The sequence below is a fragment of the Balaenoptera borealis genome (assembly GCF_965194805.1).
Source record: "Balaenoptera borealis genome assembly, chromosome: 5".
In the NCBI taxonomy this organism is placed as follows: Eukaryota; Metazoa; Chordata; class Mammalia; order Artiodactyla; family Balaenopteridae; genus Balaenoptera; species Balaenoptera borealis.
The window spans coordinates 105,120,508-105,143,489 of NC_138862.1; the positions used below are offsets into that span (position 1 = coordinate 105,120,508).

A 22,982-nucleotide genomic window follows, 5' to 3' on the forward strand; every position below is an offset into this window, starting at 1 on the left:
ATTTAATTTTTCTAAGAACATGAGTAAATCTAACATTTCTTAGAAACTTATTTCAAAAATAGGTAATTCATTTCTCTCATTTCCTTTTAAGCTTTTAGCTGGAACATTTTTAAACAGAGAAAACTGACAAAGGTCATATGATCTCAGTTTGAAAAGGCTGATTATGTGTGGATTAGCACATTTTGAAGAAAAATATGGCACTTCCTATACTTGCCACATTTCAGTATAAGTCAAATTTAATTAGTTGAGTTATGAAGCAATATCAAAAATTCTTTTGCTGAAGTATTGGGCATGAAATGTCTTTATGGGATTATCGTTAAGTCTAGCTTACATTTAATAGCTTGTCATTCTTTTAAAAAGTGCTTTAGGAGATAGCACCAATTAGAAAAATTCAGTGGGGCTGAAACCCAAAGGCCAACTGAGAAGGACCTACCCTCACAGGAGCAGCTTAAACATGTCTTCCCAAAGGACCCTCCCGCTACTTCACAATTTCTCACATAATATGAAGTTAATTTTTACAGGTAAACACACACCCTTTAAAATGCATAAATAGAAGTCCACTATTTTGCCAAAGGATCCTACTTACCTGGGTAGGCCCTGCCTTAAAAGTAAGCTTAGCACTTCAGAATCCATTGCTTGGGCAATTAATTTTAAGTCCTCAGCCTCATTTAAAATTGAGTACTGAGCTCCTTAAAGCAGTAAATTCAGCTAATATTTACCTGGTTTTGATTATTTAACTAATTCAACATGTGTGTTATGGAGCATTTTGGAGTGCCACATCAGTGACCTCAAAGTTCTAACATCCCTCAAGTACTTTTGTAAGAAAGAGGTAAGGTACTTCTAGCTCAATGAAGAATTTCAGGAATTGTAATACATTAGAGAAAGACTAATTCTAATAGGGATGGAGAATATGGGTTACACAATTGCAATCAAACATTTCCTAAGGCTTTTCTCCTACATTATTACTGAGGAAGGAGAATGGCAGTCAGTCTTTGCAGACTTTAAATTTACAGGGAAAAAGTGACATTTCTTAGGAACGTTAAGTCTCATTATTAACCATCATCCTAAGGGGGATCCAAAAAGTCATCGTGTTCTCAGAGAGGATGATCTCATCCCTGAATGTGGAGAGGAAAACATATGAAAGAACAGGATATAAATAATCTTCCTTATGGCGAGTCAACAAGTGTAGCTTGTTATGAGCTACTGTGAAATACATATGTGTTTAGATAGCTGTCTCTCCAAAGGGGGTAGATGACTAAGTGATTCTCAAATTCTGCTCTGCCAGAAGAGTTTCAGGCGGGCTTTGAGGGTTTATAGGGGAGGGATGGTGAGGGGCACTGAATGTGAAGTAGAGTGGCATTGAAGGGAAATGGTGGGGGATGGCATGTTCTGGGCGGGGGTATCCCAACCCCTCTCCTTCAGTCCTCCTGGACCAGAGGTCTGCTTTGTCTTACACCCATGGTTTCTGCAAAGGATTTTATATTTCTGCTATTAAAAATAACAAAAACCTTCATGAGACTTCTAGTTACACATGGCATATGGAACACAGGAATTTATCTTCTCTCTCTTCTGAAATCCTACTAAAACAATATTAAAGGAAGAAATAAGGTATGAATCTACATGGACAAAGGAAATGGAAAAGGAGACAGTGGCACACAAGAGAGTTTGAAAAAATTTTGAAAGACAAAATGCAGATGGATGAGGGGTATTTGACTTAACTACTTCAATTTGCTAGGTGTCTGCAGGGGTGGCTGGTGGAGAAGGCACATGCATTTTCACTTCAGGATCCTGGAAATACTCAGGTGCATCCAAAGGCAGGGGAGTGGGGTAAGGCTGCGTACAAACCAAGACTGATTAAACAACTGAAAGGAAAACCTAGATCTTCTAACTTGCCCTGACTACGTGTGGCCTGGCAGAATGAGAAAGTTTACTATCTAGAGAGGCTGCATCAGGGGAGCTCTGGGCTAGGGCTCCCTCAGGCACAGCTGAGGTGGCAATGAAGCGCCTTACTGAAATCAAGGGAATTAAGTGAAATTCTACGTGCTGAATCGTCAACCGTTCCCCTGCTAGAGTCTTACACTGGCAGCCAGGCTTAAAATTCCTTAGGATGAAGTTGGAGAGTTCTTCCCTGTGACAACTTACAGCCCAAGAGAAAAGAACTTTGGGCACTTTTAGTTGGGTGCACCCTTACAAAATAGTTGTGTTTTTATTTGACCATTCTAAAGTGAAGTTCACCATTCATTAATTCAACAACTATTCAGTGACTGACTATGTATTAGACACTATCTAAGCAATAGTTATGGTGGTGAACAAAACAGACAAAGGCCTGCTCTCTTGGGGTTAATTATTTTCATACTAGAGAAAGACAAGGAACAGATTAAAAATATATATAATACAACATCAGGTAATGATAAGGACCACAAAGAAAAACAAATCAGGGTAAGAGGATAAGCAGGGTAAGAGAAGAGAAAGTGGTAGGTAGGTTGGGAGTTTACCTTTTAATTGGGTGGTCAGGGAAGGTCTCTCTGAGGAGACAATATATGTCTCCAAGCCCCAACCAGAAACTTTACAACAGCTTTTAGTGTTTTACACTTAATTATTAATAGAAATCAAAATGAACGAAAAAACAAACTCAGAAAAAATCATGGACAATGTAGAAATCAGAAGGAAACATTTTGAATAATTTAACTAAAATTAATGCCCTCAGTGAAATGAGAAAGTATGATGGGAAAAATTTTGAAAACATAAACAAAATGGACAAATTCTTAGAAAATCATCAGAAACAACTCATCAGAACTGACTCAAGAAGAAATCAAAAGTGTGTACAATCTTAAAACCACTTAAAAAACAGAAGCAGTAAAAAAAAAAAACAAAAAAAAAAAACAAAAAAAAACCAGAAGCAGTTAAATCAAACATACAAAGTAGACACCGGGCCCAGATGGTTATACTGGTAAGAAACAGCTCATTCCAATATTATGTAGACTTTTCTTAGACAATACGAAAGGGGGAATAGTAGCTAATTCATTTACATCAGCATAAACTTATACTAAAACCAGAAAAAAAAGTTACAAGAAAAGAATACAACAGTCATTCATGTGACTCATGAATATAAGTATAACAACCCTAAATAAAATATTATGTATAAAATCCAATACTGTTCAAAAAAAGATAATACTCCCAACCAATTTTGGTTTATAATAGGTATGCAAAGATTGTTCAATATTTTAAAAACCTATAAATGTAATTCATTAATAGATTAATAGAGAAAATCATACAATCATCTCAACAGATGCAGAAAAAGCACATGATAACATCAAATACCCATTCATGATAAAAATGTTTTTAAAATTATGAATATAAGGGAACAATGTTAATCTCATAAAGAGTAAAATTAAAGAAAACATAAAATTAACATCATCCTAAATGGAAACATTAGAAGCATTCCATTTAATATGAGAAATGAGCTAAGGATTCCAACTACTACCACTTTTAATCCTCAGTGTACTAGGGTACCTATCCAGTGCAGTAAAACAAAGAAAGAAACCAGAAGTACAAGGATTAGAAAGGAATTTTAAAAGCTGCTATTTTTTGTAGATGATATTGTTTTAAACTTCCAAAGAATGTACAGACAACTTTACTGGAAATGATAGGAGAGTAGAGAAATACTAGGTATAATAATAACGAAATGGCTGGATACACGACTAGTGTACAAAGTAAGCTGCAGCAAACAACAAGAATGCATTATCGGGCTTCCCTGGTGGCGCAGTGGTTGAGAATCTGCCTGCCAATTCAGGGGACACGGGTTCGAGTCCTGGTCTGGGAAGATCCTACATGCCACGGAGCAACTAGGCCCGTGAGCCACAACTACTGAGCCTGCGCGTCTGGAGCCTGTGCTCTGCAACAAGAGAGGCCGCAATAGTGAGAGGCCCGCGCACCGCGATAAAGGGTGGCCCCCGCTTGCCGCAACTAGAGAAAGCCCTTGCACAGAAACGAAGACCCAACACAGCCAAAAATAAATAAATAAAATAAAGGAATTCCTTTAAAAAAAAAAGAAAGCATTATCAAAGAGAATTTAAGATAATATCAGAATATCAAATATCTAGAAATAAATATAACAAAAGACATGCAGTATCTCTAAATGGAAAACAGGGATAGGAAAATTTAATATTGTGAAAATGTAATTCTCCCCTAAATTATTGGGTTGGCCAAAAACATCGTTTGGGTTTTTCCGTAAGTTCGTTTTCCGTAAGTTCATTTGGGTTTTTCCGTAACATCTTACAGAAAAACCAGAACGGACTTTTTGGCCAACCCAATATTTCCAGATTCAATGCAATTCTAGTCAAAAATCCCAAGACAGTATTTTGCTGAACTTGATTTGATGATTCAAAATTTATATGGAAGAATAACAAACTAAGAATAGGCAGTAAAAGAGTAAAGAGTCCAGATAACAGGACTTATTTTGAAGCTATAGTAATTAAGACCGTATGGTACTGGTGCAGGGATAGAAACACTAACCAGTGAAATAGAATGTATTCCCATTAATGTATAGTCATACAGAAGTGGTCTGTTAGATCAGTCAGTAAAAGAGAATTGTTACTAATAAATATGATGGAAAAAATGGTCATGTATATGGAAAGAGATGAAATTAGACTTCTCCATACCATATCAGGAAACCAACCCCTGATTGCTTACAGACTTTAAAAAAAAAACAAGACTTTTAACTCTTAACAGGAAATCTAGGTTAACGCCTTTTGGACCTTAGGGTAGAAGAAGATTTTTTATACAAGCCTCAGAAAGCACTGACTCTAAAAGAAAAGTTAGATAAAAATTACCATTAAAATTAAAATTAAGAACTTCTGGTCATAAAGACACACTGAGGAAGTGAAAAGACAAGTTACAACCTGGGAGAAGATATTTGCCATACATACAGCATATTAAGGATTAGTATCATAACTAAAGAACTTCCATAAATCAATGAAAAAAGCATAAAGAATCCAATAGAAATTTGGACATGAGGCCCAAAAAGACATTTCACAGAAGGGGAAACAGAGATGGCTAATAAACGTAATGAAATATCATTTAATACCCATTCAGTTAACAAAAGTGTGAAAGAAATTGACAATATTGAGTGTTAGAAAGGCTATGGATCCACAGGATCTCTGAACCATTGCTGGTACGAGTGTAACTTGTGCAACTATTTTGAACAGTTTGGCATTATCTTCTAAATAGGAACATTCATGTATTTTCCTAGGAATACCAGTCCAAGGTACACACCAGAGAGAAACTCTTGCACACAGACAGCAGAAGACACGTACGAGGATGTTTATAAGCGGCACTGTTTATAAGAGCAGAACCTCTGAAACAACCCAATGCCTATCATCAGAAGAGTGGCTCGATGAACTGTGATACATTCACATGGTGGAATGTAATACAGCAGTCAAATCAGGGACTGGCAAAGGGGAAAATGGGGCAATTTAAATTTCAGAACAAACAATAAAATTTCTCAAGTAATCATAGTTTACTACATGGTTCAAGGTGAATAATATATGATCTTAATAATGTAAAATTGAACAGTTATTTGACCCCAAATTATAAAGTAATTATATGAGGAGGACGGGGAGGGATATATAGATATGTCTGTAGGACGGCTGTAAAAGAGAGTGAAATCCCAACCTTCTGTATTTAGCAGTCAGTAAATGGTTTAAAAGTAAAAGGTAAGAAGATAAGCATTTTACTCAGAGATATAAATACCGGCAGAAACAACTAAGGAGTTAAAAGTTATTGTTTCTGGAGAGTGAGATGAGGATAGAGAGGGATGGGACCGGGGACTGTTACTTTTATTTTATGTTGTTATTATATACTCTGTAGTTAATTCTACTTTACTTTCAAAGTCATGTAATAAACACACACACACACACACACACACACACACACACAACTTTGATTTTAAAAACCACAGCTCCCGTTTGGACCAGATGGATATAACATGGCTGAGCAAAGAGATGGGGTTTCTAGAAGAAAACTTTTTGGTGCTTTGGGGACTACTAGAGGGCAGAGGCAGTAGCAGAGATCCATAAGACTATGGGGTCCAATCTACTCATTTTACAAAAATGAGGAAACTGAGGCATGGTAAAAACTAAGTAAATTGCTCAAGTCTCAGAATTAGAAGCTGACTAGGACTAACCCTCAGGTGTCCAGGTCCCTAGGCCCGAGCTCCTCCTGCCACATCCCACTAGGAGGAGAAAGAGGCGCTTCCACGGCAGAGGGGAAGGCTGACCTACCAGCTCTGGAATGACATATGCGGAGAGCGCGGGAATCCTCTGAGCCTGAGCTGGCCCACACCCAGCTGAGGAGGACACGCCGTGGCCTCAACACTGCATGGCCAGGCCACAGCTCCTGTCCCCAGGCACTAACCCACCAGCAGTGACTCCTAAATACGCACATATATGAGTGTGTGTGTGCTTTCTGATTTTTGCTGATTTAGATGAATCTGTAAGGATCAGACAGAAGTATGAGGCTTACTGAAAGCCAGATAAAATAGATACTAAAGTGTCTAATTCTGGGCCTCATATGAAGGAAAGAGTGGAAATCCGTTGGCTGAATGAATGTATGAATGCTATCATTTGTCTCCCACGCCTGGTTTAACATGGTAAGTATACCTAGTATTTATACAGGGGATGTTTGCTCTTAGAGAGCCCAAAGGAAGAGCCAGACATTCTGACAAGAAATAGATATTTGGGGAGGGATCAAGAGAATGCTGATGGGTCTTCAGTTACTACCATCTTTATTAAAACAATGTTTTATGTGCTTTAATCACTTGGAATACCTGTACTCATAACAGTTAATTTTGCAGATTGTCTATACCCTCCCTAATCAAAGTGTGACCTATGGACTCGCAGCATGAACATCAGCTGGGAGCTTGCTAGAAATACAGAATCTTGGGGTTTCCCTGGTGGTGCAGTGGTAAAGAATCCGCCTGCCAGTGCAGGGGACACGGGCTCAAGCCCTGGTCCGGGAAGATCCCACATGCCGTGGAGCAACTAAGCCCGTGTGCCACTGAACCTGTGCTCTAGAGCCTGAGAGCCGCAACTACCGAGGCCGTGTGCTGCAACTACTGAAGCCTGTGTACCCAGAGCCCACGCTCTGCAACAAGAGAAGCCACCGCAATGAGAAGCCCACGCACCGCAATGAAGAGTAGGCCCTGCTCGCCGCAACTAGAGAAAGCCTGAGTGCAGCAACGAAGACCCAATGCAGCCAAAAATAAATAAATTAATTAATTTTAAAAAAAAAGAAAAAAAATACAGACTCTTAAACCCCACCCCAACCTACTAAATCAGAATCAGCATTTTAACACAATTCCCAGGTGATACATATGCACATTAAAGTTTGAGAAGCTCTGGTCTCCAATCCTATTTTCTAGATAGAATTATAATTTTAATATATTTTAATTGGAATTAGAAGTTATGCAAATGATCAACGATACCCTGAAATCAATTAAGATAAAAAAAAAACAAACCCACCTGCAGGACAGGTTAAGCTCTGTAATAAACATTCAATGATCAAAGTGGGAATTGTATTTCTCAGTTACCAGTATCCACTGCAATCAAATGCATCAGGGGGGTTAGGCTGGATGCTTTGGGACTGCTTAATGGGAAATCTGGTGGTCTGCCACACTTCTCCAAGCACCAGTCGGCTTGCTTAAGAGTGTAGCTTGATTTCCCCTTCACAATGCAAAATCAGAATTGTGTCTAGAAAAAAAATGAAATATAGAAATCTGACCTCAAATGGCTGGGTAAATGGGCCAAAAATCCCCAAAACTAAAACCCAAAAAACAAACCCAACAAACAGGTAGAGAGGGATCTGTCTAGCACGCAAATAAAGGTGGCAGTATTATGGGGAAAAAATACTCAAGGATTTAAAGGATATCTCTTATTAGACATACATAGTCAGATGACAAAATCCATTAGGTACATATCAGAAAATCAACTCAAAACACTCACCGGGAGGAAAGGCTTGGCTTCCCACTTTTGCTACAGCTGGTATAAATTCCCGGGCCATCATCAAAGAAGCTTCCAAGTGCCAACTTCTGTCGGATAGATTCTCTTTCATTTTTCTGTGCCTAAAATTTCAGAAAAATAAAACATGCCGATAAGCAGGCAGATATGTCACAACCAGAGGCAATCTAACTGCTAAGTCTCTTAGAACTACAATATTAGACAAAAAATAAACAGGCCAAAGCACAAGAGCATGTGAATTATTAAGACTGAAATTCAACCAGTCTTTCCTGATTCCACGTCTGTGAGCATTTTCAGTTCTTTGGAGTCCTTTATGATCACTAGTCTCGGAAATCACCATTATGGTAGTAAATGATCGTCATCAAGATAGAACCACAGTTGACCCCTGAACAACATGGGTTTGAACTGCTCAGGTCCACTTACAGCAGATTTTTCTCAACAGTAAATACTACAGTGCTACACCACCCACACTTGGTTGAATCTGCATATGGGGAACCACACAGACGGAGGGCTAACTATAAATTATAGGCAGATTTCTGACTGTGTAGAGGGTCGGTGCTCCTATCCCCAGGGGTTGTTAAAGGGTCACCTGTAGATTATTTGGCACTATAATCTTTCTTCTTCTTACCTGCTAAATATAACAGAGTAAAGTCATGGAGGGCAAGCACTTTGTCCTAAACCAAATCACTTTTATCTCAAATGTGGCCCTTCCCTGGTTCTTTTCCCTTCTTTACATGGTCCCTTCAGTCCACTTTCTCTATGGCAAGAACATTAATTCGTTCAACCAACAGGCACCAAGCCTCTCTGAGAGGCAGAAGCCACACTGTGACGCTAGAAGGCGGCCCAGGACGGATAGACACAGCCCCTGCCTCCACCCATTACAGACTTGACGGGGACTCTTGTTTCCATTCAAGCTCATCTCACCAGGTTTAGATTGTGAGAAATCCTAACCTAGTGCCTGGAATAGCTGGAGGATTCTCACTGGACCCATCTGTTTCATATTTTGAAGGGAAGTCAGGTCGGTGTGCATAGGAAAAGGATTTGGTAAACTACACTACTGAGATAACTTGGATACGTTTACAACACTTGGCTTCGCATAAAAGTCCCATAAAAACTCACCATGCTGAACTTTCAAACCCTTTAAACAACAGAAGATGAGACACGATTTCCTTAGTTAAAAATAAAACAACTACAAAAAACAAATAATGAGTTAGACATCCTGGGGTGAGAATGAGAGTTTGGTTTTCTGTTTCATGGGATGAGGGAGACTGTGAGAAGCACCATTTTATGTTCTGAGCAGGGGGCTGAAGGCTCTGCAGAACAAATTATATAATGAAACCCAGCTCACGCGAGTGGGTGCGGTTACGGAACACACGACCGCCTTGATTCTCTCAGTAGGAGGTTCTGGAGCCACATTGGCTGCTACCAGTACCCACAGGTTACAGTGAAGGCTCTGAGCCATCCTCTGGGCCTCACTGTGTCACAGTAATGAAATGTACAACCTATCGGAAAGGCAGGCTGAAAAATGGCTTCATTTCATCCCCAAGTGAAGGGCAATACACTACAGGTTAAGGCTGCTGTTTAATATGATAGTTACTAGTCACATGTAACTGTTTACATTCAAATTAAAAATTAATTAATTAAAATAAAAAATTCAGTTCCTCAGTCATACTAGCTGCATTTCAAGAGCTCCAGAGCCACAGGTGGCTAGTAGATATCATATGGGAAGCACAGAATAAAATATACGACAGCGCAGCACCGCTAAGACAGCGTCAGCTTCAACAGTCTGCATCAGAATTTCCTGTAGAGACTTTAAAATGCACATTCCCACTGCTTCTGAGCCTTTGGGCTAAGATCAAGTGTAAAATACACATCCCTAGACTCTAGCACTGGGTATTTAGTTTCAGTGGGTTTGAGAACTTCTGGTCGAAGGAAAGCTCATCTTTATTCTCCTTTTCTCTAACATTTTAACATTCTTGGACACTACAAGCACTCTTCCAACTTTCAAACTTAGCAATTATATTTAAATCTATCTGTCTATATAGATATCCCCCCCCCCATTTTGTCATGTACCAGTGGAACTGTGTCATACTAGGAGCTCCTGTATTTGTGTGTATGTGTTAATACAGCCACAAGGTGAAAGACTACTTCTATACAGTTACAGACGTGATGCTGATCTCATATTGTTACTGGGCTAGCGCAGCACTGAGCCCTGAGAAAGTAACCATGAAGTTGTAAAGGGAAGTAAGAATGCTTTTATTTTCACTAACTATTTGCAACTGTACTGCTGGGAACCTTAATTAAAGCAACCCACCCTTCCAAATATGTAAGACTGGTACTGGTGATGGTCCTGCCAAAACAGAACCACAACACTTGACATCTTTATTTAAAACAAATTCATTTCAAAATCCCCAAATCTGCCACACAGATTCAATGTAGTCAGTGAACCTATTTCTTAATCCATATAACAGCCAAAAGAGAATCTCACTCAATGTCCTCTACAGTCAGAAAACTGTTGAGTGGAATGAAATATTCAAATATAAAATCGGTAGATCACAACATGAGTGTTAATGACTAATGTTGTCTAACATTAGCCTGGGGTCTGGAAGAGGTTTTATTTAAAGAAAACACCTATCCCAGGTGTGAGGTGTGAACACACACTTGATTTCATGTCTATCTTTCCTGATTTACTTTGTACGCTAAAGCTATAGATAGTGGAGAAGGTCTTAAAAATATTTCTATCTACATTAATTACTATTTTTATACCGGAATACTTCATTAACAGTTTAAAGACAACTGTTTTGTAATACACAGACTTTCTCCTCTTCTCCTCTTCTCTCTCTGGATCCCACTGAACAAATCAAGAAAAGTATAAAGCATATAAAAGCCACCATAATCCCACCACTTAGACGCAGATCGCTGCTAACATTTTGGTATATTTTCTTCTAGTTTTTTACCTTATGTGTGTATTTTTCTCTTTTTTATAAAATTGAGATCATAATGTTTATATTATGAGAATTTCCCTCCTTCATTCAAAATTCTTAAAAAATACAATTGTGAATGGCCGCATTATCATTCTCTCCTCTGGAGTTATCTTCTATTGTTACCCATTTAGGTTGTATCCAATTAAAAATTACAGAGAAGTTAGCATTTTACATAAATTCCTGCCCACATGTCTGATTATTTCCTCAGGATAAGTTCCTGGAAGTGGAATTACCAGATCAGCTGAGTGTGAGCACTTGTTGAGGCTCCTGACACATTCTGTCACACTGCTCAAGAGGAAATCTGTTCCAATGTACGTGCCCACCAGCAACGAAAAAGGGTGCAGCTTTCACTATATCCTGGCTAACACTGAGTATTTTCACTTAAAAAAAAAAAATGCTAGTGTTTTTTATTTGATAGGCAAAAAGTGCTATTCTTTTTATGTTAATTTCTTTGATTACCAGTGAGATTAAATGTTTAATTTTTTTCAGTTAATGTACTTGCTTTCCTCTACTCACTCCTAGCTTTGCTTATTTTTCTATAAAGATCTGAGAGTTTTGAAAATTTTATAGTAAGCATATGATTAGTCCTTTTGAGTTTGGAATCTAAATGTTATACAGTTAAGTCAATAGCTCACTCCCTCTGAAGTGTCTGCTGGCTCTGTGCTTGGAAAGCCCTTCCCAGTCCAGAGGTAAAGGATCCCACTTGATGTTGGAGGACTAAATGAGAAAATTTATGTAAATTGCTTAGTGGCAGTACCTGCCCTATGGTAATGTAAATCTGCAATAAGCGGTAGCTATTATGATTAATCCTCCAACAATTCCTGGTCTGAAGATGAGGAAACAGAGGGTGAAGGAAGGTTACTCTACTGTTAGATAGAAGAGCTAGGATTCAAGTCCTTCTTTCCGGTGCCAGATCTTCCTGCTCCTCTTCCACATCACTCCTCCACATCCATCAGTAAGGCGTCCACGTGGACACCATGCTGAAGATAAGAGGCGGGACTTAGATTCAGATCGACTTCTTTCCTGAGATGGATGTGATGCTTTCTCAGAAAAGGAGAACACACCTGACTGCAAAACATACACACCACATGCCTAATCATAACCGCAAATACTTACAATACAAATGTCTTCTTATCAGAGCCACTCATTGGACACCACTGCTCAATCTTCCTTTTGGAACAAACCGCCCTAACCTTTCAAGTAACTATGATTCGACTGACTAGTAAAATAGTTTTTCTCTTAAAATTCAACAATTGGAACCTGATTTCCTTCTTGTTGCCCACATGTGTAAAGTATGAGTGTGTGTGTGTGTGTGTGTGTGTGTGTGTGTGTGTGTGTGTATGTATGTGTAGTTTCAAAATTCTTTTGCTCTCTAAGGAATTACACCTGCAGGGCAATTACGTCCTCCAAACCCCCAAAGCCCAAACATGCCCCAGGGCGAGGAACAGCGAAGTGCACAGGAAAAGGGAGAGGCGGACTCAAAACTACACTCGCCAACTGTGTTTATGGCAAGCAGAGCCATGTCCCCTCCTAAAATGGTCTTGGGAAATATTGTCATAAAACAAAAGTGAAACGTCTAAAATTGATGTTGCAGGCAAAAAGCAAGAGGGCGCCTGAGGAGGAGCGGCTCGTCACTATGAGACAGAAAGACCATTATCAAGAGTGAAAATGTCCTCACAAACTCACCATTGACCAGCCACAGGCAGTTTTTTGTCCTTGCCTGTCGACGAATTCCCTGCTGCCACCCCCTGTGCCTGGGCAGATAAGGCTCACGATGGCTTCTGAGGGCATCATGTGAGCCACGATCTCAGAACACAGACCACTGAGCCCTTTCAGACCCCGAACGCCCGTGCTCAGCCTTTCCCATTGTGCCACCGTTCTGCTGCAATTCCCCAAAGTCGACGAGAAGAAAGAGGGGGGATTTCGTAAAAGAAATAAAAAGCAAACGGCCCAAGCTAATGTTCTGCTTGGGTAAATATCGGCTATCTCCAGATCTGGTCCGTCCCCAAGTCCTTTCCATACTTTCTTTGGGACACGGCTGCACCCGGCCCTTACACACCGGTTACCCGAGACCCTCCTTGGGTCCCGCCTTCGTCCCTCTGGCACCCCGTTCACCTTGCTCGAAGCATCCTTGTGTCTCTGAAGCAGGGGCCACCTAGTCTTTCACATGCTGGTCTTATAAATGTATAAGCAGAAGACTGTGTGTCTTGTGCATTTCTAAAATTTAATTGGCAAACTGCATTTTCTTGGGGGCAGCTGCGGGCCCACTGAGGTTCTCAGAAACACACTTTGGAACATAACATCCTGAGCCTAAACCGAAAGCCAGCTGGTGCTCAGGAGACTGCCAGCAGCTGCTTCCTTCTGACTCCTGCACAGATGCTGACCCCACATAGCTGGAAAGGAGAGGGCCTGCCTGACCCAGAGGAAGGGGTTCCTTAAACTCCCCAAAGGAAGAAGACATTTAAGGAAGCTTGGCTTAGAGAGTCAGGGGGCGCAGTTGATGCGAATGGCACAGCAGTGCTCTAGGAACAAAAGCAGATGTAAGCCTGGGAGCAGGGACAACCGGGGCCTGGATGGGATTCAGTTGTGGGGAAGGGAAGTGGGAGAAAGGAAAATGTTTCCTCCCAGGTTTCCTGTCTTCCATCTCTTCCCTGGATTGATCTTCCCCTCCTCCCCAGCTCCACGGTTTCTTACTGTTACCTGTGCACCATGGGAACTGAAATAGCCTGTTATATTATTGGATGTGCTTATTTTATAATCCTGCCTCAGTACAATTCACTACAAATCCAGGAAAATACCACTTCTAGCAGCCTCCTTTCTGCCTTGCTAAAGCTGTTACCTCCGTCAGTGCTTCTTACACTTCAGGGTGCATACAAATCCCCTGGGGATCTTATTAAAATGCAGATTCTGATTCAGGGGTCCTGTATTTCTAACAAGCCCCAGAAGTTGCGAGGGGTTAGCTATTTCACCAGAAGTTTCTCTCTCTAAGTTGAAGAAGCCTCCAGGCCTTGAATTTTCTTTCTCCATCTTCTACCTGGGTGTCTCACACAGGCCTCATGTCTGTTAAAGCAATGATAACTAATGGGAAAAAGGAAAACAATGTGCCATTGAGGAAAAACTTCCTAAGGGCTGGGGGCTGCATTATTCTAGAAGCTGATGAATACCCTGGTCCCCCAAGGCCCAGGAAGAAACTCTGGATGCAGGGAGGTTGCTGTGCCATCGGTGTGCCAAGTGGAGAATCGCATGGGTGGGTGCACGCACAACGTGACCCTCTCTCTCTCTGGTCACAAATTTCTTTAAACCAGTCGTGCTCAAACTTGATTATGCATGAGAATCACCTGGAAGGCTTGCAAAACCAGAGACTATTTTTCTGATTCAGAAGGTCTGAGGTGGGGCTGAGAAAGTGCATTTCTAACAAGTTCCCAGATGCTGCTGGCTCAAACACCCTGAGAACCATGGCTTTAAACACCTGAACAGATCAAGGAGCTACATGCAACACAGAGTTGGTTCTTCTTTAATTGAGCACAGATCTGCTGCCTGTGGAACGTCCAGACTCTGGATCCAGGTGCATTGCATTTGCAGTCGTCTGGCCTCTGCCAAAGGCCTTGCCAGGATGCCTGTTTTGAAGCAATTAATGATCCCGTTGCTTCAGTGCAATCTATTGCCTAGTGATATCTGGCATCATTGCCATTAGCGGCATCCACCAGGGAACGCAATTGGGATTCTGCAGCTCCCGGTGGAAGAGAACTCTTCCTTTAGTAAAATAATAGTCACTCTTATTTCTCTCCTCGGCTTAAGAAAGAAAGTTTTACTCTAAATTTATAGGCAGCATTCTAGTGTGGAGGAGTCTGAGGCTTTTAAACATTAGGAACCACAAGGACAGAACTTATTCGTTAATTAGGCAAATTTTATTAATTTTCTTTAAAACAAAAAATAAAACAAAACCCAAATATACTGATAGTACTTTCTAATTATTTTCTCACTATGGGTTTATCACAAGATCAAAATATGAAAACAGCATTCTGTAAAAATACGGATTGTATGCTTTTGAATGTCAAGGGCATAAATACTTGCTCTGTGCAGGTTATTTCAAGTTCTTGCATCTTACTTCAAGACGCAAGCTTCCTGGGAAGAGCTTTTCAATTATTAGTGGAAGTGAAAGTTAAATAACCTAGTATCTTTCCATTGTATCACTGAGTGGATAGTAAGTCTGGTTGTTTTGTTTTCAGTTTGTTTTCCTGACATTTTCTATTTCAGATACTTACACTAAACAATCCAGAAAGGTCTCCTGAAATGCTGTTGAAATCTCTTATCTTTGCATCCTCGCACCCATCTACCTAAACAAGTCCTCTGGACTAGACGTCAGGCTGGGCTGTTGGGCAATGTTGAGACGTGGGTTAGGCTTGCTCAGCATCAGAATCACGGGACAGCTGCCTTTAGATACCTGAAGTCCAGGACGGGCATCCAAGGAGGGTCCAGGGGCCTTCTGACACCTGTTTTACTAAAGGATTTGCCAACATCAAAAGGGTTGGGATGCCAGTTCAGAGGATGGAGATGTTTGTTTACAATTAGTTAACCCTGATGATGGTTTGTTTGGCCTATCGACTGCATTCCTTCTCCTCACGCTATAGGGAGAGGAGATAAACATGAGCAGGCAGACAGAAGTGCTGTCCTGCAGAGTCCCTAACACTTGAACATCTAATTGTTAAGGACCGGAGCAAAAGTATTTAACAAACCCCTAGGGTTGAAGTTCAGTAGCCATTTCCTGGCTGAATGGGAACTCTGGTGGAGGTAAAGGAGCCCAGGGTGCAATCTACAAGGATGACTTCTGTAGTGGGAGTGTTTCAATGTCAAATCCTAAAGGGACACAGTTGAAAATTAAAGTTTTCCTCACCTCTGAGCAGCATAGCCAAAACATGAACTGCTGGGTGCATCTTGAGCTCTCTCGGGTTCTCAAACGATTGCCTTCAGAGACTACTTTTATCACAGGACGGTGTTATCTGGGGACTCTATTTTTAACAGGTGCCATTTTGCAAGTCTGTAAAACCATCTCAGTCATTCAGTATCACTGTCAGAACACAACAGTCCAAAACACCTACTGCAAGGTTATGCAACAGCCAAACCACAATCAACCACCAGGAAGCTGGTGTCCCCCGCCTCCCATGTCAAGGTGGGCTGAGGATCTGGGGGAGCTGAACACAGGTGTGTGACCAGGAAGGAGAGCAGGAGCCCGGCGCAGGGCAATCGGGGCCGAGAAGACCCAAGTTAACCTCTTCACTCTGACACTTACTACTGCAAGTTACGGAAACAGTTTAAGCCCCAGTGTCTTTTTCTGAAAAAAGGGATAAAGATACCTTATTTTTTAGGTTGTCTTAAGGATTAAATACAATACTATATAGAAAGTACTTGGCACAGTGTCTGATCCACAGAGAAATTCATGAAATGGTCTTGTTGCTAATATTAAAGGTAGGGGCGGGGTAACCTGCTGAGAAGAGTAGAGAAAAGGATGAAAGAGATACAGAAATGTCCAGAACAGACAAATCCAGAAAGACAGAGAGTACATTGATGATTGTGGTGGGGAGGTGGGAATCAGGAGTAATTGCTAATGGGGACAGGCTTTTTTTGGGGGCTGCTGATGCAAATATTCTGGAATTAGATACTAGTGGTTTGTAGAACCTTATGAATATACTAAAAACCATCAAAGTATATACTTGGACATGTGAATCTTATGGTATGTGAATTATATCTCAATTAAAAAATAAACCGCACCCTCCCCCCAAAATGTGTGTGTGTTTATTTTTTAAATTGAGGTATAATTCACATACCATGTATCTGGAAAATCTAGTTATCTGAAAGAACCCACTCCCTACCACGCTGGCTTACCGAGGTGCGCCAACAGGGTTATATGATGCAAAGAGGCCTGAACTGGGAGTTATGAGGCTTCATATTTACAAGACCTAAAACCAACCGGGCCCATTCCTCCCTTGAAAGAAAAGGAAGAGACTGTCCCGGGGGGCTGAGGTGGGGCTGGGCTCCGGGGTTCAGTAACTTAACGGAGTTCCTCAAGCATATTCAGCCCTTACAGACAGGAAGACGGGAGGGTTCACGGAGGTCGACGGCTGCTTTTCCTCAGTAATTGTGTGGGGAGGGCAGAGCTCTTGTCTGGAATGGCAGCTGGCATTCTGTGTTCCTGTTTATTACAGTTTATCTCAAGCAGTCATTTCCATTCACCTTTTTAAAAAAACATGAGGCGCAGCTGTGGCTTCACTTTAAATATTGTTCCTTCCAGCCTTTTAATTTTTTCACGGGCTCCTCCCTAATCTTTCACCATAATTGGATGCACCACACGAGAGACAGCACCCCGGAGAAACAAAGCCAGGCAAGCGGGCTTGCCCATCCTCCGACCACACACGGCCCTGTCCGCAGCTCCTCCTGCCAGGAGTAGCCTGGGGACAGAAGGCAAGGCCAGCTTGCCGGTGTTTGCTCTGCTCTGGGACAAAGTGGGAACCAGTCCTCTACTGTGCTTCATGTTAAATATTCTTGATTTCCTCTCTCTCTCCACTGCTATAATGTGGATCTATCCCCAGCCCTGAGATGGTGCAGGCTGTGCGTTTTCTAGGGCCACAGTGACCATCTGAACGTCCTTCCAGGTGGCGTCAATTCCATGGCAGCTTATTTGTTTGTACGCCTCCCCATTTGGACTGTGAGCTCCTTGAGGGAAAGCCCAGCCTCCCTTTTGTGATCCTGGCCCCGCACACAATGCCAGGGACACAGGAAGGCTCTTGGTGAGTGACGGCTGACGGGATCAGGACTTTGACTGGCAGGCTATGTGCCTCCGTGTCCTGAAGACAATGGGCTGTGGGACCCAGAGGGTCAGAGGTTGCTCAGAGCAAGGCAGGGCCATGATAGACTGGACTTACACACCTAGGATTCTGCCAAGGTGCAGGCTTTCCTTCCTAGATACTAAGATGTGCTTTCGGTTGAGTACAGTCTTACTACTATTCCTAAACAAACCAGAGGTCCTTAATGAAACATCAGGACCTTCCCCAAGGAAATGGAACAGATGTGTACTCCTTTCCTTCCTTTGCCTGGGTGGAATCTAATTTTAGTCATCATAAAGTGACCTTTCCCCTGAAGGCTGTTTGCCTGACTTTAACACAACCTTGTAAAATAATCCCTATATACATGCAGTATTTATTAGTGCAACTGGTATAAAAAATTCTACTGTACCCAGGCAGGGATATACCAATTTTCCAAGTGTTTTGGACAACTGACCTCAGAGTGACAGGAGATGAAAGAAGAAGTTATTAAAACTTTTATTTTTATTTACGTTTTAAACTTCTTATTCTTAAAAATATCTACTTATATATAGTCAGCCCTCCATGTCTCTGGGTTCTGCATCTGCAGCTTTAACCAACCAGAGATCAAAAATATTTGGGAAAATGCCAGAAAGTTCCAAAAAGCAAGACATGAATTTGCCATGTACCCAGTAACTATTTACATAGCATAGCATTTACACCGTATTAGGTACTATAAGTAATCTAAAGATGATTTAAAGTATACAGGAGGATGTGTGTGAGTTATATGCAAATACCATGCCATTTCATAAAAGGGACTTGAGCATCCTGGGATTTTGGTATCTGTGGAGATCCTGGAACCAATCCCCTGTGGATACCAAGGGACGACTGTATATGTTTTATACATACAAGATGTATTTTTACAGTGGTATATATGTGTAATTTATGAATAGAATATATGTATATTAAAGGCTTGGGCTCAAAAACATTTTACTGATGAATACAAGGTGAAAAAACCTACAGACCACTGCTTTATGGCATCTAATTTAATTTTCTAGTTAGTCAGCCAAACAGCAAAAACAAAACAGAGAAAAAAAACTTAGAAAAGAAAGATTCTACTTAGGAAAAGTGATTTTTATATTAGCTAATTATTTTCTATCCTTTGTATTTTAAAGAAAGCATATGTTGCCCTGTTTCACTAGAAGTTCTTAATGAAATGATCAATAATGGTTTTTCAAAAAGGAAGCCTTTGGGCTTCCCTGGTGGCGCAGTGGTTGAGAATCTGCCTGCCAGTGCAGGGGACAAGGGTTCGAGCCCTGGTCCGGGAAGATCCCACATGCCGCGGAGCAATTAGGCCCGTGAGCCACAACTACTGAGCCTGCGCGTCTGGAGCCTGTGCTCCGCAAGAAGAGAGGCCGCGATAGTGAGAGGCCCGCGCACCGCAATGAAGAGTGGACCCCGCTCGCCGCAACTAGAGAAAGCCCTCGCACAGAAACGAAGACCCAACACAGCCAAAAATAAAAATAAATTAATTAATTAAAAAAAAAAAAATAAGGAAGCCTTTGTAGTTATCATGATATGCATACATTTGAAAGCACTTTGCCTGAGAAAAATTGTTAAACGCTGAAATGACAACAGAACGACTTCCATGTTTAGGGTCCACAACAATATACACTGATATCTGGGCATCCTTCACATCTAAAAGTTTCATCTAGTGGTCTTTGGTACTAACCTCTCAGATACTATTTCTCTTAAAGTCACATGTGGTGTTCTACTGCCTTAGTGAGATTAAGGGTTGTACAATTCAACTCTGTTTTGTTGTTGTTGATGTTTTAAAGCTACTTGAGCCTTACATGTTTGTCACTTTAGTCAACGCTGTATCAGGTTGCCCGCATACCATGGCTCAGTCATTCCAGGCATCTGGGCTCTCTCTGTTTCTAAGTAGGATGAAACTACAGTGGTCATTACTTTTATTGTTATTGCATTAGCAGTGGTATGTCTTTCATTTTCCTAAGTGCAAACTGACCTGCACTTTCCTAGCTGAGAAACGCTGTGACAAAGAAAACCGTGGCTAGTCCTTTGGCACTGAAAATAGAGGCAATATGAGAACTGTGCACTTGTTCTACTGGGTTGGGTAAGTGCCCGACTCTGATTGCTGAGTGTCCCAAGTATCTTTTGCACACCCACTTCCGGCAGGAGGGGACATCGGAGAGGTGTCAGGGTTTCAAGACTCTGAGCACTTATCCCCTCGGGCCCTCACTTCCTTCTTGGGGATCACAAAGGACAAAAAACACACAGAGCAACAAGGCAGGTCATTTAAACCTATTTAAGTTTCAACTCCTGGAGAAAGAACATAAACGATTGTGAACTGCTCTAAGAAATAAAGTATGTCCTTAAAACAGGCCTCATACACACAATTATGTATATAAGATTTAAATTGCCATATTTTACATTATTATACGTAAAGATCTATCAAGACAGAAGCTTCTATCTCAATCTAGGGGAAAAAAAGTTAGTGACGTATTTGATCAAATTAAAAATTTAGGAGCAAGTTTTACTGTTTTAGGATATTTGCCTTTGAGGGAAAACAGGTCTTTCTTTCCAGGTCCATGACGGAAGGTCCCTGATTCTTCATACTGGGCTGTGTTGTGACCTACACTTGACTTATAGGAAATAATAAGGGGGAAGGACATAGTGTTTAGCCTTCTGTGGACAGACAAGCACACGCTTGTAGTTTAATTTCATGACCTCACACATATAACTAAAGCTATTTTTACTTGGGGCTGTTATTACCAATTACCATAAAAAACATACCAAAAATATATTTACTGACTTTCAAAAGAAAAGGCAAGCAAAGAATTAGAAGATACTGTATCAGTTTTTTTTTAAAACCTCACACTTCTGTTAGTAAAACTTTATATTTTTCATTGTTTAAAAAAGCCAAACTTAGAAAGATAGATTAAACATGCTAGTAATTATTTCTTGCAGGTGAACTGTCAACATGTCAGTAATTTAAAAATTATTCCTTTACATAAAAAGCCTGCCTAGAAACTATATGCATAATAGAATGTCTTTCAACTTCAGAATAACAACATGTGTATTCCAGTTACTGCTATAATATATTAATGAATACAAACTGGGAAACACAGAAAGAAGAACTCTCCCAGCTTAATGCATTCGATTCTGTGCATTTAGCCTTCCTGAATATATTATGGCAATGGCCACTGAGTGTGGAATTTGGCCACTCCTCAAGGGTGATCTTTCTCCCGGTTAGAAAAATGGTCCGATTGTTTACAAACAAAAGAGCTCGCCCCCCTTACCTTTTTATAATCCCCCTCCAGATCCAATGGGGATTCTTGACTGATGATGTCATCCATTCCATCACTGTCCAAATTCATCCTTTAACTCTTTAGAATTTCACTTAAGAAATAACCTCCCATGAATTCTGATAGGCTGACGTGCAGTTGCCCAGGACCCTGGTTACCGCTCATGCTGACATGGAGAGCCAGCTAAGAGTCTGTGTCCGGCTGTACGTAACCTTGCCCCCCTCTGTCCCAGAGACACCGCCCCACCCAGCCTCCCTGGTCTGTCCTGCGCTCCAGCACGGGGGCAGCTGCTGTTCTCCTTGACTAACTCTGCCCTGACACTCAGCTGGTTGAGTTCAGCCTTCCCACGTCTGCTGTCACCTTACCCTGACGGATCCTGCCTGGATTCCTCTCCCCAGCACCTTTTCTACCCCAAGTCAAGGAAAAGCTGATTCAACTCCCCAACTCCCCCCTTCAGGGCTGAATGTGGGTAGGAGTTCTGTAAGGAATCCAGCAACCTTTTTCTGAACCAGGGGTAGAGTGTATGGGATAAAAATAGATGCAAAGCCCAGCCTCGCAGACTTCACTGGTAAGTTAAAAGCCGGGTCTCCCGTGCCAAAACCGAACAGTATAATTTAAAAGTTAACCTGTAAGACAGATGCTTGCCTTTTTTTCCTTTTTCCCATAACCAATCATTCCTTAAAATCAGATGTAAAAGTCTCATCTTCAGGGAGAAACCCCAGCACAAGAATGAAATTCATTTCCAACACATTTCCAAATTCATTTCTGCTCCAGGATCGCTGCTTTGTTCTATTAATGTAGGCAAGAGAAAAAGATCCATCAACTTTTCTTTAAAAGCCGGTGGCAGGCTTTTTCACAAAAGAGGACGTTCCTTTCTGCTGCTCTCTTTACCCTTTTCCCATGGCTTTGGTTTTGTTTGCTGGCTTTACATACAGAGAAGGAAAAGGGCCACAGCTGGAGGATGTTTTGATGCAAGAAGCAGATAAACAGAAGTGCACACACACACACACTCCTTGTTATCGAATTACTACTGCCATAAACTAAAACTTATATCCAGTATTTTTTAAAAGTTACTGTGTGTGGGAGAAATGGACCAAAGAAGAATTCAAAGGCCAAGGCTCCGTTCAGCAGCACAGTCTTATAGTCTGACATGCTTCGACAGAAAGCAGCAAATGTACCAGTCAATACTTCTTCCAGTGTGAATTCCTGACCAACCTCAATGCTGTTAAGAACAGAGTTCTAGGGCTTCTCTGGTGGCGCAGTGGTTGAGAATCTGCCTGCCAATGCAGGGGACGCGGGTTCGAGCCCTGGTCTGGGAAGATCCCACATGCCGCGGAGCAACTCGGCCCGTGAGCCACAATTACTGAGCCTGCGCGTCTGGAGCCTGTGCTCGGCAACGAGAGGCCGCGATAGTGAGAGGCCCGCGCACCGCGATGAAGAGTGGCCCCCGCTTGCCACAACTAGAGAAAGCCCTCGCACAGAAACGAAGACCCAACAAAGCCATACATACATACATACATACATACATAAAAAAAAGAATGTAAGCAGACAAGAATAGCATTAAAAAAAAAAAAAAAGAACAGAGTTCTAAAGCAAAAGTGCTGTTCAAGACAGCTTTTGGCATCTGAACCTTTGCTGACATGCTCACATTCACTTGTCTACCCTTCCTCTCCACAAATTAAAAAAAATTCAATTCGTGGTAGACTTGTAGCATCAAGGTGTCTCACTGTAGTAGCCCTACTTCCTTAAAACAAATATTTTCCCTGCACCCCATGACCCACATCCAAACACCCCTTTAACTCCATCCACCCTCATCCTCCACCTCAATTCCCAAGAGAATGTCTTGTGCCTTTGTCAGAC

General features: G+C 41.3%; 1 protein-coding gene across 11 annotated transcripts in view; it reads right to left on the minus strand.

Annotated features, from left to right (window-relative positions):
- The window catches only part of SCHIP1 (schwannomin interacting protein 1), a 155,824-nt gene that overhangs the window by 22,490 nt on the left and 110,352 nt on the right, over nucleotides 1-22,982 (minus strand). For 9 of the 11 annotated variants that reach the window (XM_082394078.1, XM_082394079.1, XM_082394081.1 and 6 more), the window contains one exon: nucleotides 8,001-8,119. In XM_082394078.1, coding sequence (XP_082250204.1) covers nucleotides 8,001-8,119 — 119 coding nt within the window. Of the gene's footprint in view, nucleotides 1-8,000; nucleotides 8,120-21,116; nucleotides 21,577-22,982 lie in introns of those variants that run through there. The other 2 variants (XM_082394083.1, XM_082394084.1) reach the window with 2 other exon arrangements.